The following is a 14224-nucleotide window of genomic DNA, read 5'->3' on the forward strand; positions in this document are numbered from 1 at the left end:
TGGGCTGCGTGAAGGAAAATTTATTCTGGAAAATCCCATCATCTGTTTTTTTTTTCTTCTGTTCAGTATAACTAAGAAAAAGGAAATCCACCTGCAAAATGGTATCGCTGGAAGACCTTAAGCTGCTTGGGAAGATCGAGTTCACCAAGGAGGGATGTAAGTGGTTACGCCGATCGTAGTGAAATTTGATAGCACAGCTGCTCGATCAACCTTTTCTTTTAATTACGTCGTTCTTTCTTTGTTCGGATTGCAAGCAAGTGCAGGTATTCGATGATATTTCAAATGTGCAAACCTTCAACCCTTTTTTTCGCGTCCGGAATGCACCGGGAATGAAGGGACGTGTGTATTGCAATGTAATGTGCCGTGATGTGAATAGACGCTTAAAACTACAGAGGGTGCTATAACGAGCTGAGATATATGTACATATATTCTCATTTTCACATTCTGTCATTTCGGTTACGTAAAAAAAAAATCATCCGCTTGAAATGTGACAAAAGAGCTTGAAGCGGGCAGTGCTGAATCAATCGCCAGCCGCGGACTTGGTCATCATCGTCGAGTGTATTCTGTTGCCTTTTGCCAGCCTGTGGAGGAATTATAAAAATACACATTCCGCAGTTTTCATAGGTGTGCTACTGTTGTCGTTTTTTTTTTAATTCGATGAGCGCAACGGGAGCAAAAAGCACACCAGCGTAACAGCAGCAAAATAATATCTATCCGTGATTCTGTGATTTTCTTTTTCACGCTTCTGCGAATTTGTGCTCGGCAAGCAATAGAGAAAGTGCAGGTGCCACACTGCACCGTGAGTTTAGCATACACTGCAACATGATGTACTTGGCGTGAATTTAAGAGTGTGACTATTCATTCTTTCGTAGCTTCAACGATGGATGGACGGCGTAGTGTTTATTTTGAAAATGATAATCATGCAAGCATTTGTGCGACCGTGACTATTGCATGCTATGCTGACCTATCAACTTGATGGACTAATTTGTGAACTAGCAAGGTATATGAGAAATGAGATGATGTCTACTAGACTGATGCAAAATTTGAAATTTATGCTCCACAATGCTGAAACGGTTCCAAATCGGGAGGTTTCACAATTTGAACTCGTTTGTTTAGAAATGGGCTGGAATTACTACAGTAAATCCAAACTTTATGCTATTTGCTTTCTACCCGTTTTCTATATTGTTCTAAGAGATAGTTCAATGGTTATTTTTGTATGAAATTTTCTCAGCTACAACTTTGATGAAGCTTGTTTTTTAGCCAAACTACAAATGCAATAGTTATTTATTACTTTGACTATATGTGTAGTATTACTTCTGCGTGAAGTCAACGATTTACATAGTTGAAGATGCTATGCTAATTTCAAATAACAGACTGAAGTGGTAATTTTTATACGATAGATGAGGAGGAGATGAAAGTATAGAATTGATAGGTAGTTCTGTTTAGAGTACGGCAGTGTGAAAATTGCATATAGAGAGTAGACAGCGAACTAGGACAACTTTTAAGAAGGTACAAATCGGTTTGATCATCTCTCTTTACCAAACTCCCCAAACTCTCTCTTTACCAAACTCTCTATATGCAATTTTCACACTGCCGTACTCTAAACGGAAAATTTATAAAAATTACCACTTCAGTCTGTTATTTGAAATTAGCATCTTCAACTAAGTTATTAATTATTTAAGGGAATGGTAATCTTATTGTGCCGTGCGACATAGTAGTCATGGTTTTTGAGCATGCAGCGTGGTCCAGAAACCGTATTTAGGGGGAATAAATTGTGTGTGCCTAAATCAATAGTTTAATGTATATACTGTCTTGGGGAAAGTTTTTTATAATTTATTTTGAAAATCTATTTATGTCCAAGATATTAGGGTTGTTTATACAGATGATGAGTTCCAAATATAAACTTTTTAGTTATTCGAGTTGTAGAATAAGTTATTTGAAACAAGTTTGTTGAAGGAAGCAATTTTCTATCTGGGGGCAGCTCCGGCGTAGGGGTTAACATCAATACTTCTCACGCCAAAGTCACGAGTTCAAATCTCACCCGCGGGCAAGTCACGAATAACCCAAGAGTGTTAAAGTGACTATAATAGAAAAAAAATTCTATCTCTAGTGGTTCACGATTTATATTGATTTTTAATATGTAACTTAGAGTGGCCCCTGAATAATCGGGTTTTCAAAATTAACTTTTCCCGTACTTGCTTTTTTACTTTTACTGTAGTTTGCTGCATATTTCTGTAAGATGCTGTAAGACAATAATAAATATGGTGCAGCAAGTACGGGAACATGCTTTTGATTTTTGCTGTACAGAATCTTACAGAAAAGCAAGTACGGGAACAGACCTATTGATTTCTCGTAAAATCAGGCTTAATATTTTAGAACGGCACAACAGCTTTTATAAACAAAAGTTGTAAAGCCCTTTGCATGTGAACCGAAGAATGCCAACACAAACCAATACCACGAAAAAGAGAGAATTTCCCCTGTTGTTGATTGTCGTGGACGTACTTCGGTTCGCGTGTGAAGGGCCTAACAACTTTTGTTTACAAAAGCTTTTGTGTCGGTTTCAAATGTTACGCGAGAAATATATGTTCTAGAAACTTTTTAAAATTACTATGGCGCACATTTTTGCCGAAGCAACTGAGTTGCCATCTTATTTCTAGATAAACATTTCAAAAGGTCCTATCTGAATTGATCGATTCTCTTCATCGACTTTCTCTTTCGTCAATAACTCAGCTGCAAAACCTTTTCCTGTTGTATTTGACGTTTTGGACGCTAGATAAGAACCTCCTTTATCAAACTATGTGGTAGAATTAGCGCGAAATCTGTTTGCATAGCAGTGGTTATGAAAAAAGAAAGTCGATAAAGAGAATCGATCAAAGCAGATAGGACCATTGGAAATGTTCATCGAGATTTTGTTGAAAAGTGATAAACGATATTCACTGTAAAAAGTGTGAAGGTCATTTTTGTTTAATTCATTACTCATTTAATTAACTTTTGAAAAGGGTGCATTGTTTACTGAGGATTGTTTATAAATTACCAACTAAAAGAGATTGCACGAGTTGTGCGCTATAAAATTTTGAAAAATTCTCTAGAATATTCTGTATACGAGAAATTAAAACCGATTTTTAGGCGCTAATAATATATTTCACCTAAATACGGTTTCTGGACCACAGGCCAATACTGCATGCTGAGCAGTTGATTGAATAAGATCATAAGACATCAGCGACTTGTTCTAGTAATAACTTTTGTTCCTTACATTCTTCCGAAAAGCACGAGATGAACTAGCCAATGAGCTCAAAATCTCGCTAATAAAGCTTAACAAAAAATCAACTGAAAAGCGGTCTTAAGCAAAGTTGTAGCTGAGCATATAACCACAGCTATCAAAACTTTTTGTAAATAAATACGAATTTTGTTCATTTAAATCAAAAACATAAATGAAGAGAATCGATCATCGCGTATACGCCCTCATGCATGCTCACTGTCGGAATGGTAATTCTCTAAACAGATAAATTATTCAAATCAAATTGAAAACATGTTGAAAACAAAAATATTTATGTTTTAATTAAATTCAAAAGCATGTTTATTCCAACAATATAGAATTCAATCGTTTGAAATCAACCTAGTTTATTTTTGAGGCCTGAAAAAACTGAGTTTACGTTTAAAATTACCTCAAATATGTTTGTTTCGGTGATGCTTTTATCTGCGTGTTAGAAATATATGATCAAAAAGCCCATAATAGTTTCGATATAAACTTCAAATCGTTGTCAGTTTTCAATTAAATGGGTTTAATTTTGGGAGGATGATCAGGACCCGATTTAGAACCGTTGAGCACTGTTGAGAGAAAATTTAAAATTCTGGAACCTATATTTGTGCCTGCGAAAAAAAAAATTAAATTCCCACTTGGAGAAATCTACAAGAATCTGGATTTAAAAATGGATATAATTTCGGCCTAAATGCCTCTAATTTGGGCCCATACATAAATTCAGCAATCGACTAAATTTTCAATAGCGACCAAAAATATCCATTAGTACCATCCCAATGGCGCGTTCATCTAGATAAAATGGATAAATAGCAGATTCTTAGCGATGGGCCCAATCTTAGATCCATCCATCCATATTAGAGCCATTTCCCCTATGTGTAAGTTGTCGAATATGAAATAAAAAATTAAGAGGATATTTTCAAACCTTTGGGAATTGAAAGTTTTTAGAATTCAGGAAATGAACTTAATTTTGTAGACAAATGATGAGGATTCCTACGGGGGATTTAAGCGTATTCTGTGGCGAAATAGAACGCGCATTATGAATTTAATTCCAATGCGATTCTGAGAAGAATTCATGAATGTTGTGAGGAGTACTTCAAGGAGAATTCTTTGATAGATCCGAATGTCTATAATAGAATAACATTTCAATGTGATTCTGAAGGGAGTTGTACGGAGATGGTGAGGAAAATTCTAGGTTAATTTTGAATGTGAATTATGTGAATTCTAAAGTAGTAGTACTGAACAGAATTTAAAGGGAATTTTGAAGATTATTTCAAGGTATGACATACAAGGTGTGTGTTGATAGAATAATTTTAAAATATAAAAATTGGTATTCTAGACACCTCCACCACTTGACAGTGACTCTTGTTGTTCGGGATCTTGAACAAAACATTTGATTTTCAAAATTTTCCATACAAAACAGATGGAAGTAAATGTTACACATCGAAACAAACGTTCACGTTAATGCATATTTTGTATGAAAAAGCGCTCATGAGAATCTTTTTATTGGTAGTCTCAAAATTAAGGGAAACGTTCCCTCTTTCACATTGTGAAGTTTTGGAAATGTGTTCCTTTTAATAAACGCAAATTGGTGTGTAATATGAGTGATTTTTAATTTATTGAAGTAAATAAAAATAAAAATGGATGGAAGACGGTGTGCGCAGGATCTTCAGATCAATTTTTGGTATAGTATATTTAGAGACGAACCAGCCTAAGACTGGAAGTCTCTTAAAAAAATTATACAGTATGCAATGGTGCTTATATCATGACGTCCTCAAGTTTTACGACTTTTTTGCCCAAATTGATTTCAATTTGATATTGAAGGCAAAACTTGAAGACAATTAGCTTTCTTCTTGTAGTAGTCAGTAAGGTCTATTAATGGTTTTGTATTATCACTCAACTTTACGTGAAATATATCGTGAATTGGTAATCAGTAATTTACAGGCAACCAATTCGCGATATATTCCACATAAAGTTGATCGATGTTACAAAACCATTCATGAACCTTACTGGTTACCATAACCATTACCATTAATGTTCTCAAACCATAAGTTAAAAGGTTTTAGTATAGTTTTCTTTCCGAAAATGTATGGAGAAAACAAGAATTTTGAATGGTAATGGTTCTTAACAACCCATTATTTGTAAGGTCCACTTCCAAAAAACTATAATACTTCAGGTTAAAACTTTATCATTAAACGTTCATGTAAAGTTCCATAACCATTTCAGTTGAAGTTAAGCAGGGATTATAAACAATTTTAACCATTTTAGGTAAGGTCAATTTATGATTCGCGCTTATGCGGTCAACGAATCCCTAATAAAAATTGTATGGTTAATTTGCTTAACGACGTGTTCTGGGTATCATCCAAACCATTTGTGGAATAGTTCAATGATTTGGGTTATCGTTCGTTTATGGTTATTTTTTATTAGGGATCCATTTTGTCTGCTTTCATCCGTTGCAGAAGTGAATCCAATGACCATTCAATGTGTTTGAACGGAATTGAAACTCATATGACGGAATTGGAATCAAGAAGCAGTGTTAGATTTTCAACAATGTCTCAAAGTGACGAATCAAGTGTAAAAGAGGTTAAGTGCAGGTTGTGCTTAGTACGACGGAAATTAAATATTAACCCTATGTATTTGATTCGCACAAGAGCTGATTAGTAGATTAAGCAAACAGAATGAAATGGTACACAAATTCAATCAATTAATTTATAGTGCTTATGTTGCCTCGACATGCTTTATGTTCGAAACAGCATAATCTGCCAGCACTGTTGATTCCAGCTGAGCGATATAGCTCAACCAGCCGCATTGCTTACGCTAGTGTTGGTGAAAGTTTGTACTCAGTTATTACACGTCCCGTAGTTTTCCTTCCATTCACACTCTCCGTTTCTCTCGCTCTGTCTGCCATTCACACCGCTCGCTATCTGTCTGGTTGGGCCTCCATAAGCTTGGTGGGTTTGTACGCAGCATAGGTGTATCAATCAACAACCAATGCTTTAGATTCTCATAAGTAAGCCTGCGTTGTCCAGGTTCAGTTCGTTGCCACTGTTGCTGCTGCCACCCCGAGATCTCAACGTCATCGACGTAGCTCTTTTTAGACTTTAAAGTAGTGAAGTAGAAATACAGTTTAGCAAAAATGGTGAAACGTCAGAACTCTCGATATGCTAACGGAAATGGAAACGGGAATGCTTATCACCGACAAGAGCTGCCCCCGCGAGGACCAGGTATTTAATCGTGTTCACACAAAGAAAAAGATCTTCGGTTTATCATTGTCGCTATGGCGCAGACCTTACACGGGGAAATGGTGCTGCTCTAATTGGCAACGTGTCATGATGTGGAAGAGATCGCAAACAACTTCTTCGATTCGATGGATATTCAAAGTGAATGTGGAACCGTTTCGGGCCGTGATTAAGCGCTAATTTCATTATTAATTTGAATATAATTTATCTCGTTAGCGTTACAGCTGGCTTGCGGTGCAAATGGAAGTGTTCACCAGATTTATATGGATTCGAAAGATCACGTCAAATCTTCGTTGGGACTAGTGAATGGAGTTTTGTTTTTTTTTTTTGAACCGCTCAAATTTCATTCCGAACGAGAAGTGCTTGTTCAATGTCTTGAAGCGTGAAGAAGCTGCGGTAACTTGGCAGCTTTCCGAGGCAGTAAGTTTATGAGCTCTACACCTACTTATCTCTCACGACGAAATGTTTCTTATTTTTCTTCGGTCCGCATTAGTAAGCGGTCCGCGTGGTATTTTTTGTGCCAATACCATACTACTGGTTGGCTGGTTTGTTGGCACCGAGTGCGTTGGCAATTTGGAAACAGGATCGCCAAGTTGCGCGCTCCTGATGATAGTTGTCAAGGTCCTTTACGTATCTCCTCCACGTTGGCACTCGAACTTCCAATTCACCGACGAATAGGTGATGAACTGGATTCATTGATTACACAAAACGGTAGTCCAACGTAAGCGCATTGCTCATCCATCATTTGACTATTTACGAGCGCCGGTTGTATGTACGCTAGAAATTAGAAAGGTTTTTTTTGTGGACGTACACGATTTCACAGCGAAAGGAAAGGAAAATTGCATTGCGCAAATGAAAATATGATATTCCGTCTTCGCACCGAGCAGTGGTGATGCTGGCGACGATGATCATCTTGGAAGACGAGTTAAAATAAGACAAAATTTGGCTAAAATAAAATAAAAGAAGAAACAAAAAAAAAACGTTCACTTTCTTTCGGTTTCATATTGCACCATAGCTGTCGATTTAATTTTTATGTCATCGAACTTAATGAGAGCAGTTACGGTGTGAACACATGGCATTACCGGAGAGCTACTTGTTGATGAAAGTGAAATGCATTCACTTTTCAACTGGAAGACGTTGGCAAGATTCGTGTTTACTCGGCTTATCTTCCCAAGGTGATAAGGGTTTCGTAGTGCAACGTGGTTAGGCCAGGATCTGGCAATGCAGACACACGTTTTTAATATTATCGTTATCTGTGCATGAAAAGTTACTGATTTTTAGATAAAACCGATAAGCTGAGGGAAACTCATTTCCAATTTCCTACCAAGAGAACAAAATTACATTCACCACGAAAAAAACTTGTTTTCTCTTACGTAATGTTGCCTGTCATCCTGCTCCTTGAAGTTGCATTATGAAAACCGGTATTTTTAGTTTTGGCATTCAATTGTTCTTTTGAAACCTGTTTAACTGCAAGTCCCAATGTCAGCCTGAAAGAAGGCACCGCGGGAATATATTTTTATTTTCTTGTTGTCCCTAGTTTACTTGGTTCTAATCGGAACTTATGCCTGCTCTCAGCGGGTTGATTTCTGAGAACTTCTATAGATGTTTATTCAGGGTTTTCTACTATAACACAATGGTTCGATGAAGAGATGTATGAAGTGCAAACAACTATTCAATATATAGCCAAATTTTTCATACTAGATATTTAAGGGATCCATAGACTTAAGGGGGTATTGAGTTGTAGAACATCAGAAAGCAAATCATAACTTCTAAATTCCTTCATATTAGCCAAGAATTTAATACAGTGACTTCTCGTTTTTGGCAACATACGATTTTTTACTGCTTTGCTTTCTATAAAAAACGCTTTATTCCAGTAGTGTTAATACTAGACCATTATTTGGGGATTAACAATGCTTGCTATTTCAAGAAAAATTGGCTAGAGTTCACTAGCACTAACACAATTGCACATCTACTGCCATATCATCAGCTTTGGGTCGAATTTGTCGGCGAAAACGAACTTTGATTTGCCGGGGACATCATTTTCAGCAAAATTTAACGTTTTCTCGATTCTTGGAGCTGACCATGCCAAATTTTCGACGATTTGTGCAAAATACATTTTCATGTTTCGGTTTTACATCTACCATATATTTTTTTTAATCAACACGAATCGAGATGAAACTTTCTGCATTGCAAGAGGAGCTCTTTCAAGACAAACTGCCCTTAACGTTTCGAGAAATACACTGAAAATGAAGTCAACATTTTTTTCAAATGATGATGATGGGCCCACCTCTTACCCCTACACTTGAGCTGAACGATTTAACTTAAAGATAATTAAGTTTAACATTCATCAGATTAGCAAACAAAAACGAACTTGTTAGTTTCACAGCCTTTGGAAAGGTTACTTCATTTACTTTTCATTAATCTGTTGGTAAAGCTGCCTGGTTTTATCGCCGCACTGTGAAATCCGGATAACAGTCATACCTCGATATAAAGTAACATTGTTTTTCATTTCGCTACGTTATATCGAATCGATACAACAATTACCTATGAAAAAAAAATAAAAGTGTGCATGGCTAAAGTGTCACAAACTCTGATTTTGTTCACATAGTATTGTCATTAAACTTGTCGGCGTAAATTTGACTCAATTAACAAATGAATTTTGAGTCAATTACAACGTAAAACAATACAATCTATAAAAGTTTTCCTGAGACATTCGCTAATTTTTCTCTCGGAAATTTTCAAAACCTACGTTATAACGAACCAAAATTGGGCGCCTATCAAAAGGAGGAATCACAATCTTACAAAGCAGACCACCAAAACCATTCTTCATAAGGCAGAACAGAACATTAGCCATTAACAAGGTGGCAAATGCTCATTTCACATAAAAACACATAATAAAATCGGTCAACTTAGCTTTCTGAGAGTTACCATCAACGATTTAATGATCGCTGAGTAAATGAGTGAAAAATGAAAATCACTCATTGCGACTCTGAGGACGTGAAATTGACAGGTTTTACGTGTCAAACACATGCTTTGCAAACTGTTATTGAATCTTACAAACAAACATATTAATGCATCCAATGATTTCATAATTCCGATAAACATTTTTTTATGCGAAATGCGTATTTCAAACCTTGGGCATACAGGCGGAATGAAACGAAACGCTTTTTATATTTTGGACATGAAATTTTATAAAGATTTTGTATCTTCGAAAAGAAAATCAAAATTACACACCCAAATCGCATCATGCTGTATCTTAAAAATAAAATAAAATAAATATGATCCCAAAACATAGTGTGCAAATTCCTTGTTTAAAGATTCTGGGACTTGAATTAGTTTTAAGACCTTTTACGTTTGTTTTTCGAGACATGGCATGACATGAGCAATTGTTTCAGGGTATATCGCAGCAATGATTTTTGACATCTTGGATGAACTATTTATCAACATTAAGCTGCCTTCCTTTTTGCTGCTATTTCTTTTCTTAAACAACAAAGATTTCGTATGATGTAAACTATATTTACATTCATGTTTTTGATATTCTTAAACATAAATTTACAATCAACTTCTATATGCAAAGACTGTAGGCAGATTTACATAAGACTAATTTTATGCGAAATTTACAGGTATTATGGATCAAACACATACTTTACGACCTCTTTTTGTAAATTACAAGCACAAACAATCCCTTGATTTCTCTAACTTCTGACCTGTTGAGAACAGTTCGTATGCTTTAACTTCCTAAGAACTAAAAAGAAGAATCAGCTTGCAAATTCGTAATATATTTTTGGATATTCAACCCAAAAGCATCAAATTTTCAAAGTTGTGAATAAGCAGAATCATTGAATTGGTGCTGCTTCTTCTGATTTATTGTTCAGTATGATGTGAGGTTGAAGATTTGTTTTCCGTGCTGAGCACCAATGCTACTGACGCCATGGAAGCAGCTTCCACATCTGGACCCTACCTATCGCGCATCATTGAAATCTTCAGAATCGTCATCAATCGTCTTTCTATCTACTCAGCGTGTGAACAGCTACCCACAGCAAAACACAATCTTTCCTGCAGCATAGATAGATTCGTCCCCCTCAGTTCAACACAAGTAAAATTACATGTTATAAAGAGGTTTTAAGCATTCTACAAGTCCAAATCATTGTCTACAGAACCCTCATAAAACCTCTCCCCAAATTTTTCATCTTAAAAAAACGTAGTATTTGTGGGCGTCTGGAATACCTGTATAAAGAGAGAGAGAGAGAAGGATTAGTAATTTTCATTTAATTCCACTACCTTAATTGCTTATCCTTGACAGATACGCGTATTTCGTCTACAATGTGCAGACTTCTTCAGTGTCTTGTACTAATACACGACTGTAGGATAAGGATAAGCAAATAAGGTAGAGTAATTAAATGGAAACTACTAATCCTTCTCTCTCTATCTCTTTATGTAGTTTTGGGAATTTATACAAACTTTTGGAGCCTTTTGAATATTTATAAAGTTACAAAAGATATTTCCCTGTCAACCTATGCCAAAACCGCATCAAGTTTAAATTTTTTAACTGCGAAATATCTAAAACCAAAATAGGGAATCAAGTGTAACCACTTTATTCCCTATTGACTTTATATCTGGATCGCAGCAATGATTTCGTTCTAGTTCAATTTTATTCATTATTATAAATTTTAGCCTGGAATGAATGAGGATTATACAAAATGCAGCTTGAAAAATGTTCATCGAATACAGCCATTTTAAAAAGCAAGTTCAGAAAGGTTGGGTAGGCCACTCTAGGTGATACATTGTTCCAAGAAAATTTAAAGAACAGCAGATTTTTATCGATGGACACAATCTTTAGATCCATAGTCCAAAATTAGAGTCATTCCCTTTGTATAATTTAATCAGTGTTGCAAATATTTCCAAACCTATGCAATGTGCTCATTTAAATTGGTGGTCATATTCACTATGAACAATACAGTAGCAACGTATTCGTGAAATATTTTACTCAAATGTATCGTACTTCTATGCTAGAGCTTATCACGTTTCTACTGAAGCAAGGCATTATCGCATTACTGTGTTGAGAACTTCCTATACCTACCAAAGCATCGTGCAGGCATCCAAGTTACACGATGTTATATGTATATCATTTAATCAATTTTCATTCTTCTATTTCAGTGGAATCCCTGATCTACTGGCGCGATATAAAGAAATCCGGCGTCGTGTTCGGTGCTGGCCTGACCATCCTGATTGCCATGTCGCTGTTCTCGTTGATCAGTGTATTTTCCTATGTGTCTCTGTTGGCCCTGTTCGGTACCGTCTCGTTCCGGATCTACAAGAACGTACTGCAGGCAGTGCAAAAGACCTCCGAGGGACATCCTTTCAAGTATGAGAATGATTCATAATGTTTTGAAGCGAAATCAATCAATGCTCTCATTTGTTTTTTCTTTAGAGAATACCTAGATACTGATTTGGCATTATCCCAGGAAAAGGTACAACAGCTGAGCACAGTGGCCGTGGCACATGTTAATGCCCTGCTGACGGAACTGCGCCGTTTGTTCCTGGTGGAAGATTTGGTTGATTCCATTAAATTTGGTGTTGTCCTGTACTGTTTAACATATGTTGGTGCCATCTTCAATGGAATGACGTGCGTCATCATTGGTAAGGCAATCGTAGCAGTAAACACGAAAATGAACAGTTTCACTGACATATTTTCTACTTTCCAGCATTCGTCGCACTGTTCACCTTGCCAAAGGTCTACGAAAACAACAAGCAGTCCATTGACGCTTACTTGGAACTGGTCAGAAGCAAAATTCTGGAGGTTTCCGATAAGTAAGTTGCCTAAATGTCTCAACCTGTAGTTCTCAATCTAACAAATGTTTCTACCTTTCAGGATAAAGGCAGCCGTTCCCATTGGAAAGAAGGCCGAGTCCGAGAAAGATAAATAAGATGGTGTAGTTTATACTCGTAAAAGAATCACTTTTTATTTTTTTATTTATTGAACTATTAACAAAAAATGGAGAAAGAATGAAAACTAAACTAAACGAAAAATTCGAACGTTTTATTCCCACGCAAATTTATTGTTTAAAATGTATTCGTTTTAACGCCAAGTACTACTGATATGAACCATGAAATCTAAATACTGAACGATTTAAAGTTAAGCAGATTACCAAGATTGCGATAAGAAGAATAAACAAATAAAAAATTAAGATTAACTTTCCTTTGCCTTTATTTTGTCCTCGTGATTATTCAATGGATCAAAACAAAAACTCTCACACACTCATAGCAAAAGATATGCGTAGTAGTAATAGCTGTAATAATCCAAACAAAGCTCTTTAAATAGAAGGAAGTCGAAAACAAAACTGAGATTGACACTCAATAAACAAGTTTAAAACAACTCAAATCCTTTTCGAAGTATCATTTTTTTCTGGAAATAGTAGCAAAAGTAAACTCACTCATTCGGAACACTCACCTGAAGTTCACTCATCAATCGAAGTCAACACCACAAACTCGGTTTAAATGTTTATCAAAACAGTCTAAGTATTACCAGTACAGAAAGAAGCAGATATCGTCAAGATTGATTTTTTTAAATCTCATAACCATCGTTAAGGTTTTCCATTGACAGTCCCTGTTTCCGTTATCCATTTTGTTTTCTTTTGTGAGGTTGTGATCATTATTTCGTTCGCGTGATATATTTCTTCAACGAATCCAGTTTAGAATTCAAGCAGGAGAAGGAAATTCTAGCCCGCATTTTACGCCTACCATGTTTTTGGTTGTTCCAATTTGAATTCGGTATTTTAGATTCACGCTTTTAATCGGGATTGTGAAATTGTTTGTGCAAGAGACATAATTCGCTTAAATCGGTGTAAAGTGATTGAAACCAGCAAGAAAAGTCGCTATATTCATATTTGTAATTGTAATTCGTAAGATTAAGAGCTTGTTTGAAGTGGAGCGAAGCAAAGCAAAGCAAAGCAAGAAACCTAAATGCAACAAAACACGCGTCGTCGAATCTCTAAGCTAATTCTGTTGAAATAAAAGAAATCCTGTGCATTATTTAAGCAAAATATAAAAAAAGTAAATATCGAATCTTTTTCGTTACTCGTTATCGTAAGAGTTTGTTTTAGCCTAAATAAACAGAAACCATTTTTCGATTCACCTTTTTCTAGAAGTAAATTGGAGAAGCAAAGCAAATCGTAGCATGTACATGAATATACTTCATAACAAGCACATACACGAAGAAAAAAAAACAAAATGCTTAAAAACTTTATTATTATAATTCATTATTGAAGCGAAGGTAAGAGGAAAACAACAAAACAAAACAACTATATAAGAAAATTGTCATCAATGCAAAAGAATGAAGTAATAAAGTGGAAAATGAGAAACTGAACAACAGAGACAAAATCAGTTAAATGAACCTATAACTTTGCGAAGTATAAATGTTTTGCCCATACATAGATAGTAAATAAAACAGCTAAGCATTTTTCTGATGAAAGTTTTTCATCGGCGAACTCTTTCATTGTTTGGTTTGCTTGGATTGATATCGTCGCGAATTTGAAAGATGGTTCGTTTGCTACGTTCGAACCTGTTCGAACGATCATTTGATGGTAAGTATGGAAGCGGTTGAATGCAATACTGTTTGGGAAATACTGAGGGTTTACTTCAAAAGTTGTGTTTGTTAATAAGATGGTTTTCGTTGAAAATTGTTCTACACTAGAAAAAAAAAAATGGATTTTGAACGTAGCGTTAAATC

At 35.8% G+C, this 14224-nt stretch overlaps 1 protein-coding gene across 4 annotated transcripts in view; it reads left to right on the forward strand.

Annotated features, from left to right (window-relative positions):
* The window catches only part of Rtnl1 (Reticulon-like1), a 35462-nt gene extending 21472 nt beyond the window's left edge, over window positions 1-13990 (forward strand). For 2 of the 4 annotated variants that reach the window (XM_065237241.1, XM_065237242.1), the window contains exons 3-6: window positions 11653-11860; window positions 11927-12135; window positions 12201-12306; window positions 12368-13990. In XM_065237241.1, the coding sequence (XP_065093313.1) occupies window positions 11653-11860; window positions 11927-12135; window positions 12201-12306; window positions 12368-12422 (578 nt within the window). In that variant the 3' untranslated portion in view covers window positions 12423-13990. Of the gene's footprint in view, window positions 1-66; window positions 157-6253; window positions 6481-11652; window positions 11861-11926; window positions 12136-12200; window positions 12307-12367 lie in introns of those variants that run through there. The other 2 variants (XM_065237244.1, XM_065237243.1) reach the window with 2 other exon arrangements.
* The last annotated feature ends 234 nt before the right edge of the window (window positions 13991-14224 follow it).

The sequence above is a fragment of the Ochlerotatus camptorhynchus genome, unplaced genomic scaffold (assembly GCF_037179485.1).
Source record: "Ochlerotatus camptorhynchus isolate MF236.1 unplaced genomic scaffold, CSIRO-AGI_Acam_v1.1 ptg000598l, whole genome shotgun sequence".
NCBI lineage: Eukaryota > Metazoa > Arthropoda > Insecta > Diptera > Culicidae > Ochlerotatus > Ochlerotatus camptorhynchus.